At 45.9% G+C, this 15,491-nt stretch overlaps 1 protein-coding gene across 1 annotated transcript in view; it reads right to left on the bottom strand.

The window, feature by feature from the left end:
- The window catches only part of nup155 (nucleoporin 155), a 224,258-nt gene that overhangs the window by 15,350 nt on the left and 193,417 nt on the right, over window positions 1–15,491 (bottom strand). Inside the window, exon 31 of the mRNA XM_059645000.1 lies at window positions 14,863–14,976. Within this exon, the coding sequence (XP_059500983.1) occupies window positions 14,863–14,976 (114 nt within the window). The remainder of the gene's footprint in view (window positions 1–14,862; window positions 14,977–15,491) is intronic.

The following is a 15,491-nucleotide window of genomic DNA, read 5'->3' on the forward strand; positions in this document are numbered from 1 at the left end:
GGATGAACACAGCAGGCCAAGCAGCATCAGATGAGCAGGAAAGCTGACGTTTCGGGCCTAGACCCTAGTTCAGAAATGGTGGAGGGGAAGGGGGTTCTGATATAAATAGGGAGAGAGGGAGAGGCGGATAGAAGATGGATAGAGAAGAAGGTAGGTGGAGAGGAGACAGACAGGTCAAAGAGGTAGGAATGGAGCCAGTAAAGGTGAGTATAGGTGGGGAGTTAGGGAGGGGATAGATCAGTCCAGGAGACCACTGGGCTGCAGGGTTCCCAAGCGAAATATGAGATGTTGTTCCTGCAACCTTCTGCAGATTCACTACCCTCTAAGAAAAGCATTCCTCAGACGACATCATGTCCATCCTGGGCCTCCTGCAGTGCCACAACGACGCCACCCGAATGTTGCAAGAACAGCACCTCATATTTTGCTTGAGAATGCTGCAGCCCAAGGGTATCAATGTGGACTTCACAAGCTTCAACATCTCCCCTCCCCCAACCATATCCCAAAACCAGCCCAGCTTGTCCCCGCCTCCCTAACCTGTCCTTCCCTCACCTATCCCCTCCTCCCACCTCAAGCCCCACCCCATCTCCTACCTACTAGCCTCATCCCACCCCCTTGATCTGTCCATCCTCCCTGGACTGACCTCCGAGACCCAAGACTCTGCTCTCCTCTCTGCAGCTGGATCCTCAACTCCCACAGATTACAATCAGCAAGGACTGATGGCAGCACTTCCTCCATAATCACCCTCAACACTGCTGCCCCCAAGGTTGCATACTCAACCCCTTACTATATGCCTTTTACTCTCAACTTGTGGGCAAATCCTGCTCCAGCTCCATTTACAATTTTGCTGATGATACCATTGTAGTGGGTCGAATCTCAAAGAACAATGAGGCAAAGTACAGGAAAGAGATAGAGAGCTTTGTGCCATGGAGGAAGGCAGTGAAACAAAAGACAAAAATCAAAAAGGACGACCTATTACAATGGTTCTAATAGAGCAATAGAAGTCTAAAAAAGGAGCCTGAGGGCTCTGAGTCTCAACACAAGGAGCATTTGAGAAAAAGTGGATGAATTAATTGCTCAAACAATTATTAATGGATATGATGTAATTGGGATCACAGAGACCTGGCTCCAGGGTGACCAAGGATGGGAACTCAACATCCAGGGTTTTTCAATTTTCAGGAAAGACAGGCAGGAAGGAAAGTGAGTTGGGGTAGCATTCCTGGTTATGGAATATGATGTAAAATACATATGGGTTGAGTTTCAGAACACCAAAGGGAAAAAGGTATTAGTGGGAGTTTTGTACAGACCACTAAATAGTAGCTGTGATACTGGGGACTGATTCAAACAGGAAATTAGAGATGCGTGTAGTAAGGGTACAGCAATTATTAAGGGTGATCACAATCTGCATGTTGATTGGACCAACCAAACTGATAGCAAATGGAGGAGAATTTCCTGGAATGTATGAGGGATGGTTTCCTTGACCAATATGACCAGGAATCAACTGGAGAGCAAGCCGTCCTAGAGTGGGTATTGTGTAATGACAGAAGGTTAATTAGTAACATTGTGGTGCAAGATCCTTCAGGGAACAGTGACCATAATATTGTAGAATTTTTCATTAAGATGGCAGGTGACACAATTAAATCTGAAACTATGGTCCTGAATTTAAAGAAAGCTAACTTTGATAGTATGAGGCATGCATCAGCTAAGATAAGCAGGCCAAAGATACTTTCGGGGATGGTGCTGGACAGGCAACGGCAGACATTTAAAGAACATCTACATAAACTTCAACAATTGTACATCCCTATCTGGCATAAGAGTAAAGCAGGAAAGATTGGCACAATTATGACTAACAAGGAAAATCAGGGACAGCGTTAAAAAAAGGAAGGAGAGAGAAAATGGGGAATTATAGGCTGGTTAGTCTGACATCAGTGGTGGGGAAATTGCTGGACTCAATCGTTAAGGATGGAATAGCTAAGTATTTGGAAAATGGTGACATAATCAGTCCTAGTCAGCATGGATTCACTAGAGGGAAATCATGCTTGACAAACCTTCTGGAATTGTTAGACAACGTGACCAGTAGAGTAGACAGTGGTGGGTCAGTAGATGTTGTATATCTGGACTTTCACAGAAGATTAGTAAACAAAATTAAAGCTCATGGTATTGCAGCTAACGTATGGACATGGATGAAGAAATGGTTGGCAGACAGGAAGCAGAGAGTTGGAACTAAGCGGGTCTCTTTCAGAGTGGCAGTCTATGATGAGTAGGTTTTCGCAAAGTCCAGTGCTGGGACCTCAGCTGTTCACAATATCATTAACCATTTGAATGCAATACCTCCAAACGCACAGACGACACTAAGCTGGGTGGAAGTGTGTGCTGAGAGGGAGGTGGTACGAGGCTGCAGCGTGACTTGGACAGACTGACTGAGTGGGCAAACACAATATAATGTGGATAAATGTGAGGCTATACACTTTGGTAAAATAGTAAGGCAGATTATCATCTGAATGGTGGCAGTTTAGGAAAAGGTGAAGTGCACCGAGACCTGGGCGTCATGGTGGATTTGTTGCTCAAGGTTGGCATGCAGCTGCAGCAGCCAGTGAGGAAAGCTAATGGCATGCTGGCCTTCATAGTAAGAAGATTTGAAGGGCCTTAGTGAGGCCACACCTCGAGGATTGTGTGCAGTTTTGGTCCCTAGTCTGAGGAAAGACATTCTCGCTATTGAGGGAGTCCAACAAAGGTTCACCAGGTGATTCTCAGGATGGCAGGACTGACATATGAAGAAAGACTGGATCGACTGGGCTTGTATTTAGAAGAATGAGGAGAGATCTCATGGAAATGTATAAAATTCTGATGAGACTGGACTGGCTAAATGCAGGAAGAATGTTCCTGCTGTTGAGCAAGTCCACAACGAGGGGTCACTGTCTGAGAATAAAGGGTAAGCCGTTCAGGGCTGAGGTGAGGAACAATTTCTTCACGCAGTGTTGTGAGCCTGTGGAATTCCCTCCCACAAATAGCTGTTGAGACAGTTCATTAATATTTAAGAGGGAGTTGGATGTGTCTCTTGTGGCCAAAGGGATTAAGGGACATGGAGAGAGGGTGAGAATGGGATACTGAGACTGCGTGATCAGCACTGATTGTATTGAATGGTGGTGCAATCTCAAAGAGCCAAATGGCCTACTCCTGCACATATTTTCTCTGTTTCTATCGTGTAAACAATCTATCCCTCAATGTTAGAATATGAAGGAGCTAGTCGTTGACTTCAGGAAGTAGAGTGGAGGGCACGTTTCTGTCTGTATCAATGGTGCTGAGCTGGAGGTGGTCACAGGTTCAAGTTCCGAGGAGAAAATATTACCAACAACTAAAGCAAAAATTGTTGGAAAAGCTCAGCAGGACTGACAGCATTGGTGAAGAAAAAAAAAAATCAGAGTTTACATTTCGGGTCCGGTGACCGACGCTTAGAACTGATATTTTCTTCACAGATGTTACCAGACCTGCTGAGCTTTTCCAGCAACTTTTGTATTTGTTGCTGAATTACAGCATCTGCAGTTCTTTCGGTTTTTATCTAATATCACCAATAATCTGTCTTGGTCCATCTACGTCGCTAAGAAAGCACACCAACACCTCTACTTCCTCAGGAGGCTAAGGAAATTTGACATGTTCACAATGACTCTTACCAATTTCCAGAGATGCATCATAGAAAGCATCCCATCCAGATGCATCACAGCTTGGTATGACAACTGCTCTGCCCAAGACTGCAAGATATTACAGAGAGTTGTGAATGCAGCACTGCCCATCACAAAAACCAGCCTTCTCCATCCACACTTCCCACTGCTTTGGGAAAGCAGCCAACATAATCAAAGAACCCTCCACCCTGGTAATATTCTCTTCAACCGGGCAGAAGATATAAAGGTTTCAAGACACGTACTAACAGATTCAAGAACAGCTTCTTCCCTGCTGTTATCGGACTTATGTATGGACCGCTCATGTGTTAGAATTGGTCTTTTTCTATCCCATCTCCATCTCTATAACACAATATTCTGCATTCTTTTCTATTACCCCGATGTATTCATGTAAAGTATGATTTGTCTGGTTAGCATGCAAAATAATACTTTTCACTGTATTTCACTACATGTGACAATAATAAATCAAATCAGACAGTGGCATGCATATTCCATGAATGAAACAAAAAATCAGATTCAGGATATTGTCCTCGTATGAGAACAGGGAACACCCAGGATGAACTACCCTGGGAGGTTATGCGTGGAGCCACAGTAAGTGGGAGAGATCCTTAATAAGTACTTTATATCCATGTTTACAATGGGAGAACATCACTGATGTTGAAGTCAGGGATAAGTGTGTGAATACTCGAGGGAATATCAAGATATTGAAAGAGGAAGTTTTGGGTAACCTAAATTGCATTAACGTACAAAAGTCTCTAGGGTCAAATGGGATTTATCCCAGGTTACTATGAGAGGCAAGGGAAGAAATAGCTGGGGCATGAGCAGACTTCTTCACATCCTCTCTGGCCACAGGTGAGGTTCTAGATGACTGGAGATTAGCCAATGTTGTTCCCTTGTTTAAGAAAGGGAACATGGATAATCTAGGAAATTATAGACTGGTGAGCCTGACATCTGTGGTGGGGAAACTCTTGGAGGTGATGAAGATAATTGATGAGGGAAGGGCTATGGATGAGCTTAGGGCTTGGATCGGTACCTGGAGGTATGATGTTATTGCTATTACTGAGACTTGGTTGAGGGAAGAGCATGACTGGCAACTAGTTGTCCCAGGATATCGATGCTTCAGGCAGGATAGAGAAGGAGGTAAAAGGGGTGGAGGAGTTGCAATACTGGTCAAAGACGATATCACAGCTATACTGAAGGAGGGCCCCATGGAGGACTCAAGCAGTGAGGCAATATGGGTAGAACTCAGAAATAGGAAGGATGCAGTAACAATGCTGGGGCTGTACTACAGGCCTCCCAACAGCGAGCGTGAGATAGAGGTACAAATATGTAAACAGATAATGGAAAGGCGTAGGAGAAACAGGGTGGTGATGGGAGATTTTAATTTTCCAAACATTGACTGGGATTCACTCAGTGTTAGGGGTCAAAACGGAGCAGAATTTGTAAGGTGTGTCCAGGAGGGTTTTCTAGAGCAGTATGTATGTAGTCCAACTCGGTAAAGGGCCATACTGGACCTGGTGCTGGGCAATGAACCCGGCCAGGTGGTTGATATTACAGTAGGGGACTACTTTGGAAACAGCGGCTACAATTCCGTAAGTTTTACAATACTCATGGACAAGGATAGGAGTGGTCCTAAAGGAAGAGTTCAAAACTGGGGGAAGGCCGACTATACCAAGATTCAGCAGAAGCTGAGGAATGTAGATTGGGAGAAACTGTTAGAAGGTAAATCCACATTTGACATGTGGGAGGCTTTTAAGGAGAGGTTGATTAGCGTGCAGGAGAGACATGTTCCTGTGAAAATGAGGAATAGAAAAGGCAAGATTAAGGAACCATGGATGACAGATGAAATTGTGAGACTAGCCAAGAGGAAAAAGGAAGCATACACGAGATCTAGGCGACTGAAGACAGACAAAGCTTTGCAAGAATATCTGGAATGTAGAGCGAATCTGAAAAAAGGGATTAAGACGGCTAAGAGAGGACATGAGATATTGCTGGCAAACATGGTTAAGGAAAATCCCAAAGCCTTTTATTCATATATAAAGAGCAAGAGGGTAACTAGAGAAAGGATTGGCCCACTTAAGGACAAAGAAGGAAAGTTGTGTGCTGAGTCAGAGAAAATGGGTGACATTCTTAACGAGTACTTTGCATCGGTATTCACCAAGGAGAGGGACATGACGGATGTTGAGGTTAGGGATAGATGTTTGCTTAGTCTAGGTCAGGTTGACATAACGAAGGAGGAAGTGTCAGCTATACTAAAAGACATTAAGGTGGACAAGTCCCCAGGTCCGGATGGGATCTATCCCAGGTTACTGAGGGAAGCGAGAGAGGAAATAGCCGGGGCCTTAACAGATATTTTTGCAATGTCCTTAGACACGGGTGAGGTCCCGGAGGACTGGAGACTTGCTAATGTTGTCCCCTTGTTTAAACAGGGCAGCAAGGATAATCCAGGTAATTATCGACCGGTGAGCCTGACGTCAGTGGTAGGTAAGCTACTGGAAAAGATACTGAGGGATAGGATCTATTCCCATTTGGAAGAAAAAGGGCTTATCAGTGATCGGCAACATGGTTTTGTGCAGGGAAGGTCATGTCTTACCAACTTAACAGAATTCTTTGAGGACGTGACAAAGTTGATTGATGAGGGAAAGGCTGTATGTCATATACATGGACTTCAGTAAGGTGTTTGATGAGGTTCCCCATGGCAGGCTGATGGAGAAAGTGAAGTCACATGGGGTCTAGGGTGTGCTAGCTAGATGGATAAAAACTGGCTGGGCAACAGGAGACAGGGTAGTAGTAGAAGGGAGTTTCTCAAATTGGAGACTTGTGACCAGTGGTGTTCCACAGGGATCTGTGCTGGGACCACTGTTTGTGATATGTGTAAATGATTTGGAGGAAGGTGTAGGTGGTCTGATCAGCAAGTTTGCTGATGACACTAAGATTGGTGGAGTAGCTGATAGTGAAGGGGACTGTCAGAAATTACAGCAGAATATAGATAGACTGGAGAGTTGGGCAGATAAATGGCAGATGGAGTTCAATCCAGGCAAATGCAAGGAAGATCAAATTCAAGGGTGAACTATACAGTAAATGGAAAAGTCCTGGGGAAAATTGATGAACAGAGAGATCTGGGTGTTCAGGTCCATTGTTCCCTGAAGGTGACAATGCAGGTCAATAGAGTGGTCAAGAAGGTATATAGCATGCTTTCTTTCAGTGGGCGGGGTATTGAGTACAAGAGTTTGTAGGTCATGTTGCAGTTGCATAGGACTTTAGTTCGGCCACATTTGGAGTACTGTGTACAGTTCCGGTCGCCACGTTACCAAAAGGATGTGGATGCTTTGGAAAGGGTGCAGAGGAGGTTCACCAGGATGTTGCCTGGTATGGACGGTGCTAGCTATGAAGAGAGGTTGAATAGTTTAGGATTATTTTCATTAGAAAGACAGAGATTGAGGGGGGGACCTGATTGAGGTCTACAAAATCATGAGGGGTATAGACAGGGTGGATAGCAAAAAGCTTTTTCCCAGAGTGGGGGACTCAATTACTAGGGGTCATGAGTTCAAAGTGAGGGGAGCAAAGTTTAAAGGAGATATGCGTTCTTTACACAGATGGTGATGGGCACCTGGAACGCGTTGCCAGTGGAGGTGGTAGACGCAGACACGTTAGCGTCTTCTAAGATATATTTGGACAGGTACATGGATGGGCAGGGAGCAAACGGACACAGACCGTTAGAAAATAGATGACAGGTTAGACAGAGGATCTTGATCGGCGCAGTCTTAGAGGGCCGAAGGGCCTGTTCCTGTGCTGTAGGTTTCTTTGTTCTTTGATGTAGTTTATATGGACTTGAGTAATGCATTTGATAAAGTCCCACATGGCTTGGTACAAAATCTAAAAATCACATGGGATTCGGGGTGGACTGACTAGATTGATACAAAACTGTTTTGATTATAGAAGACAGAGGGCAGTGATGAAAGGGTGATTTTCAGAACGGAGACCAGTAACTAGTGGTGCTTTTCAAGATCAGTCTTAGGTCCTCTGTAGTGTGTAGTATATACAAATGATCTGGAGGGAAATGTGGATGGTTTGATTAGCAAGTTTGCAGATGATATTAAGATTGGTGGAGTTGCTGATTATGCCAATGATTGTGAAAGGATACAACAGGATATATATATATAGATTGGTGACCTGGGCACAGAAATGGAATTTAATCCAGACAAATGTGAGGTGATGCATTTTGGAGGATCAAATTTAAGTGTGAATTATACTGTAAATGGCAGAACCCTAAGGAACATTAACATACAGATGGATTTGGGTGCGCAGGTCCAAATTCCCTAAAAGTGGCAACACAGGTGGCCAAGATGATTAAGGAGGCATATGGCATGTTTGCCTTCACTGGCTGAGGCATGGAGTACAGGAATTGACAAACCATGTTGCAATTTTATAAAACACTTGTTCGGCCACCTTTGGAGTACTGTATGCAGTTTTAGTCACCACATTCCCAGAAGAACATGGAAGCTTTGGAGGGGGCGCAGAGAAGGCTCACCCGAATGTTGCCTGGTCTCAAGGGCATTGGCTATGAGGGAAGGTCAAAAACACTAGGATTGTTTTGACTGGAAAGGCGGTGGCTGAGAGGAGACCTGATAGAGGTCGACAAAATTATGAGAGGCATAGATAGGGTGGATGGTCAGAAGCCTTTTTCCTGGGATTGAAGTTTCAATTGCAAGAGGGCACAGGTTCAAGGTGAGAGGAGGGGAGTTTAATGAGGATGTAAGGGAAGATTTTCACGCAGTGTTAGGAGCCTGGAATGCACTGCCAAAACAGGTGGGGGAAGCAGGCACGTTGGCGACATTTAAGGGGCATGTAGACGGATACATGAACAGGGAGATAATAGAGGGATATGGATTGAATAAGGGCAAAAGTTAGGGCATGATAAGCAGCACAGGGTTGGATGATGAGAACTGTATACAGTACTCCAGGTGTGGCAACACCAACGTCCCGTACAACCTCAACATGATGTCCCAGCTCCAACACAAAACAGTCTGAGCAATGAAGGCAAGCTTTTTATTAATTCTTCTGCTTTTTAAATTCTTCCTTTACTGATCTGTCCCCCTAATTGAGTATCCGAGTTTACTTCAGCAAATTTAGCTTAAAAGGGTGGTGAAGGCAGCCTATGGGGAACTTGCCTTTAATCAGTCAAGGCATAGATTATAAATGCATTGAGGGTATGTTGGAAGTGTACAGAGCATTGGTTGGGCCACAGCTAGAGTAATCCGTGCAGTTCTGGCTACCACAGTATATTTAGGATATGGTTGGGGAGGTGGAATTAACCAGAATGTTGCCTGGGATGGAGTAATTTAGCTGTGAAGAGAAACTAGATAAACATGGGTTGTTTTCTTTGGAGCAGGGCAGGTTTTGGAGGTGCTGTAGAGGTGAACCACCTGATTGAGCTGTATAACAATATGAAGGGCACAGGCAGGGTGGAATGAAAACAGCTGCTCCCCTGAATTAAATTATCACTAACTAGGGTCATAATTTTAAGGTGAAAGGCAGGAGTTTACAGGGGATTTGAGAAAGCATTTTTCTATCTAGAGGACGATACTCACAAGGAACAGTGACGAGGATAAACCTCCCTTTGATCAACAGTGGAGGAGGATATCTACGATTACAAAGGGATCCGGAAGAATTGGGTCAATGGGTTGAGGAGTGCCAGATGGGAGCTTAGTGTGGATAAATTCAAGGTATTGTGTTTTGGTACTTATACACTTAATGGTAGGGCCCTGGGTAGTGTGGACAAATAGAGACCGAGGGTTTCAGGTACATGGTTGTTTCAAAGTTGCGACACAACTTTGGTGGTTAATGGAATGTTTGCCATGCTTGCCTTCATTGCTCAGACTATTGGATGTCAAAGCTGGGACATCATATTGAGGTTGTACTGGACGTTGGTGTGGCCACATTTTGAGTACTGCGTACAGTTCTGGTTGACCTGCTTTAGGAAGGTTATGAAATTGGAAAGGGTTCGGACAGGATTTACCATGATGTTGCGAGGACTAGAGGGATTGAATTATAGGGAGAGGCTGGACAGACATACATACATAGAACATAACAGCACAGTACAGGCCCTTCGGCCCTCGATGTTGTGCCGACCTGTCATACCGATCTGAAGCCCATCTAACCTACACTATTCCACATACGTCCATATGCTTGTCCAATGACGACTTAAAGTACTTAAAGTTGGCGAATCTACTACCGTTGCAGGCAAAGTGTTCCATTCCCTTACTACTCTGAGTAAAGAAAATACCTCTGACATCTGTCCTATATCTTTCACCCCTCAATTTAAAGCCATGCCCGCTCGTGCACGCCGTCACCATCCTAGGAAAAAGGCTCTCCCCATCCACCCTATCTAACCCTCTGATTATTTGATATGCCTCAATTAAGTCACCTCTCAACCTTCTTCTCTCTAATGAAAACAGCCTCAAGACCCTTAGCCTCTCCTCGTAAGATCTTCCCTCCATACCAGGCAACATCCTAGTAAATCTCCTCTGCACCCTTTCCAAAGCTTCCACATCCTTCTTATAATACGATGACCAGAACTGTACGCAACTCCAACTGCGGCCGCACCAGAGTTTTGTACAGCTGCAGCATAACCTCACGGTTCCGGAACTCGATCCCTCTATTAGTATAAGCTAAAACACTGCATGCCTTCTTAACAGCCCTGTCAACCTGGGTGGCAACTTTCAAGGATCTGTGTACATGGACACCGAGATCTCTCTGCTCATCTACACTACCAAGAATCTTACCATTACTTTGTATTCCGGTTACTCCTACCAAAGTGCATCACTTCACAATTGTCCGCATTAAACTCCATTTGCCACCTCTCAGCCTAGCTCTGCAGCTTATTTATGTCTCTCTGTAACCTACAGCATCCTTCGTCACGATCCACAACTCCACCGACCTTAGTGTGGTCTGCAAGTTTACTAACCCATCCTTCTACGCCCTCATCCAGGTCATTTATAAAAATGACAAACAGCAGTGGACTCAACACCGACCCATGCGGTACACCACTAGTAACTGGTTTCCAGGATGAACATTTCCCATCAACTACCATCCTCTGTCTTCTTTCAGCAAGCCAATTTCTGATCCAAACTGCTATAACTCCCACAATCCCATTCCTCCGCATTTTGTACATTAGCCTACTGTGGGGAACCTTATCGAACGCCTTGCCAAAATCTATATACACGACATCAACTGGTTTACTCTCATCTACCTCAGACAACAAAATGTGAGGCTGGATGAACACAGCAGGCCAAGCAGCATCTCAGGAGCACAAAAGCTGACGTTTCGGGCCTAGACCCTTCATCAGAGAGGGGGATGGGGTGAGGGTTCTGGAATAAATAGGGAGAGAGGGGGAGGCGGACCGAAGATGGAGAGAAAAGAAGATAGGTGGGGAGGTAGGGAGGGGATAGGTCAGTCCAGGGAAGACGGACAGGTCAAGGAGGTGGGATGAGGTTAGTAGGTAGATGGGGGTGCGGCTTGGGGTGGGAGGAAGGGATGGGTGAGAGGAAGAACAGGTTAGGGAGGCGGAGACAGGTTGGACTGGTTTTGGGATGCAGTGGGTGGAGGGGAAGAGCTGGGCTGGTTGTGTGGTGCAGTGGGGGGAGGGGACGAACTGGGCTGGTTTTGGGATGCAGTGGGGGAAGGGGAGATTTTGAAGCTGGTGAAGTCCACATTGATACCATTAGGCTGCAGGGTTCCCAGGCGGAATATGAGTTGCTGTTCCTGCAACCTTGAGGTGGCATCATTGTGGCACTGCAGGAGGCCCATGATGGACATGTCATCTAAAGATTGGGAGGGGGAGTGGAAATGGTTTGCGACTGGGAGGTGCAGTAGTTGGTTGCGAACTGAGCGGAGGTGTTCTGCAAAGCGGTCCCCAAGCCTCCACTTGGTTTCCCCAACGTAGAGGATGCCACACCACCCCACCAACCTCCGGATACAACGTATCATCCCCTGACACTTCCGCCATCTACAATCCGACCCCACCACCCAAGACATTTTTCCATCCCCACCCCTGTCGGCTTTCCGGAGAGACCACTCTCTCCGTGACTCCCTTGTTCGCTCCACACTGCCCTCCAACCCCACCACACCCGGCACCTTCCCCTGCAACCGCAGGAAATGCTACACTTGCCCCCACACCTCCCCCCTCACCCCTATCCCAGGCCCCAAGATGACATTCCACATTGAGCAGAGGTTCACCTGCACATCTGCCAATGTGGTATACTGCATCCACAGTACCCGGTGTGGGTATCTTATCGATCTTCACACTCTGTAGAATGTCTAATACCTCTTCCTTGTGAACCTCAATCCCACCTAGTCTAGTAGCCTGTATCTCAGTATTCTCCTCGGCAACAACGTTGGTTTCTAGAGTGAATACTGTCGAAAAATATTCATTTAGTGTTTCCCCTATCCCCTCTGACTCCACACACAGCTTCCCACTATTATCCTTGATTGGCCCTAATCTTACTCTCGTCATTCTTTTATTCCTTAAATACCTATAGAAAGCCTTAGGGTTTTCCATGATGCTATCCACCAGCAACCTCTCATGTCTCTTCCTGGCTCTTCTGTGCTCTCTCTTTAGGTCTTTCCTGGCTACCTTGTAACCCTCAAGCGCCCTAACTGAGCCTTCACATCTCAGCCTAACATAAGCCTTCTTCTTCCTCTTGACCAGAGATTCCACTTCCTTCGTAAACCACAGCTCCCGCGCTCTACAGCTTCCTCCCTGCCCGACAGTACATATTTATCTAGGACACACAGGAGCTTTTCCTTGAATAAGCTCCACATTTCTAATGTGTCCATCCCCTGCAGTTTCCTTCCCCATCCTATGCTCCCTGAATCTTGCCTAATCTCATCGTAATTGCCTTTCCCCCAGCTATAACTCTTGCCCAGTTGTTTACACCTACCCCTTTCCATCACTAAAGTAAACATAACAGAATTGTGATCGCAGTCACCAAAGTGCTCACCTATTTCCAAATCTAATACCTGGCTGGGCTCACTGCCAAGTACCAAATCTAACATGGCTTCGCCCCTGGTTGGCCTGTCTACATACAGTGTCAGGAAGCCCACCTGCACAAACTGGACAAAAACTGACCCTTCTATAGTACTCAAACTATAGTGCTCCCAGTCAATACCTGGAAAGTTGAAGTCCCCCATGACAACTATCCTGTCTCTCTCACTCCTATCGAGAATCATCTTTGCTATCCTTTCCTCTACATATCTGGAACTATTCGGAGGCCTATAGAAAACTCCCAACAGGGTGACCTCTCCTTTCCTGTTTCTAACCTCAGCCCATACTACCTCAGTTGACGAGTCCCCAAACATCCTTTCTGCAACTGCAATACTGTCCTTGACCAACAATGCCACACCTCCCCCTCTTTTACCATCTTCTCTGTTCTTACTGAAACATCTAAATCCCAGATCCTGCAACAACCATTCCTGTCCCTGCTCTATCCATGTCTCCGAAATGGCCACAACATCGAAGACCCAGGTACCAACCCATGCTGCAAGTTCACCCACCTTATTCCGGATGCTCCTGGTGTTGAAGTAGACACACTTCAAACAACTTCTTGCTTGCCAGTGCCATCTTGCATCCCTGAAACTTTATTTTGGACCACCCTACTCTCAACCTTTTCTATAGTCAAACTACAATTTTGGTTCCCATCCCCCTGCTGAATTCATTTAAACCCACCTGAATAGCCTTAGCGAATATCCCCCCCAGGATATTGGTACCCCTCTGGTTCAGGTGAAGACCATTCTGCTTGTAGAGGTCCCACCTACCACAGAAAGTGCCCCAATTATCCAAGAATCCAAAACTCTCCCTCCTGCACCATCCCTGTAGCCACGTGTTCAACTCCTCTCTCTCCCTATCCCTTGCCTCACTAGCACGTTGGCACGGGCAACAAACCAGAGACAACAACTCTGTCAATCCTCGCTCTAAGCTTTCAACCTAGCTCCCTGAATTTCTGCCTTAAATCCCTATCTCTCTTCCTACCTATGTCGTTGGTGCCAATGTGGACCACGGCTTGGGGCTGCTCCCCCTCCCCCTTAAGGATCCCAAAAACACCATCAGAGACATCACGAACCCTGGCACCTGGGAGGCAACACACTAACTGTGAGTCTCTCTCGTCCCCAGAGAACCTCCTATCTGTCCTAACTATGGAGTCCCCAATCACTACTGTTCTGCTCCTCTTCCCCCTTCCCTTCTGAGCAGCAGGGACAGACTCTGCACCAGAGACCTGTGCCCCACTGCTTTACCCTGGTAAGTCGTCCCCTCCAACAGTATCCAGAACGGTATACTTATTGTTGTGGCTCTTTTCCACGGGAGCACAGGTGGTTTAGGGTTGACCTTGGAGAGGTTTATAAAATCATGACGAGTACAGATAAGGTGAATAGCAAAGATCTTTTTCCCTAGGGTGGGTGAGTTCAAAACTTGGGAACAGATTTTTAAGGTGAGAAGAGAAAGATTTAACGGGAATCTGACAGGTAACATTTTCACACAGGGGGTGGCTTGTATGTGGAACAAACTGCCAATGAAGCGGTAGGTGCATTTACAACATTTAAAAGACATTTGGACAAGTAAATTAATAGGTTTTGAGGGATATGGGCCAAATGCAGGCAACTGGAACTAATTTAGTTTGGGAAACTTGGTCGGCATAGATAGGTTGGACCAAAGGGTCTGTCACCACACTGTATGACTCTATTCACAAAGGATAACTCTCCTCTGATAATTCCAGACAAGTGTTGGGGAATAAGTCTCTCTGCTGCACACAAGAAAGCACTGATGTTGAATGTGAGTTTCCTTGCTGAGCTGGAAGGTTAGTTTTCAGACATTTCGTCACCATTCAAGCTTCGTCGGAGGCTCACTGATCATGTTACCTAGAATGGTGACGAAACGTCTGAAAACTAACCTTCCAGCTCAGCAAGCAAACTCACATCCAGAACCTCAACATGAGCCTCAAATCTTCTCAAAACTCACTGATGTTGAAGTTGTAAAACTCATTCATCAGCCATACAACATTTTACAGTTATATGAATTCCACTGAGGATTCGACACAGATCCTGAATCTTGGTCAAGACATTGCAAGCTGACCTGTGGTTTTGTGTCCCCCAGAGTAGTCTGGTCCTGTCAGTGGTATGCTCATGCACTTACCTTGGTGATGTCCATAAGCTCTGCATCGAGTTGAGAGATTGCTTCTTGCACTGAGGGATGCTGAGAATAATTGCGTGCCAAGGTGTCCTGAATCTGCAGCTGGATCCTGGCCACCTGTTGAGGGTGAAGGACAGAGGGATAGTAATTAGGGAACATTTTCACGAAAGCAAAACTCTGAATATATTGCAAACCTGAATTAAGATCAGAAAATGCTAGAAATAGTCAGGCGAGGCTGTACAATGGAAGGGAAATAGTTACAGCCTCAGGCTGATGACCTTTTGTCATAATCATAGAACCCCTACAGTTTGAAAACAGCCCTTCAGCCCAACAAGTCCACAGTGACCCTCACAGCATCCCACCCAGACCCATATAAAACACCTAATATACACACCCCTGAAAACTGTGGGCAATTTAGCATGGTCAATCCACCTAAACTGCATACTTTTGGACTATGGGTGGAAACTGGAGCAGCTGGAGGAATCCCATGCAGACACAGGGAGAATGTGCAAACTCCACACAGATAGGCACCTGAGGCTGGAATCGGACCCAGATCCTTGGCGCTGAGGCAGCAGTGCCAACCACTGAGCCACTGTAGCACCCCGTGAGATATGCAGGTATTGGTCTTTGGA

This window comes from Stegostoma tigrinum, chromosome 3 (genome assembly GCF_030684315.1).
Source record: "Stegostoma tigrinum isolate sSteTig4 chromosome 3, sSteTig4.hap1, whole genome shotgun sequence".
NCBI classification, from domain to species: domain Eukaryota; kingdom Metazoa; phylum Chordata; class Chondrichthyes; order Orectolobiformes; family Stegostomatidae; genus Stegostoma; species Stegostoma tigrinum.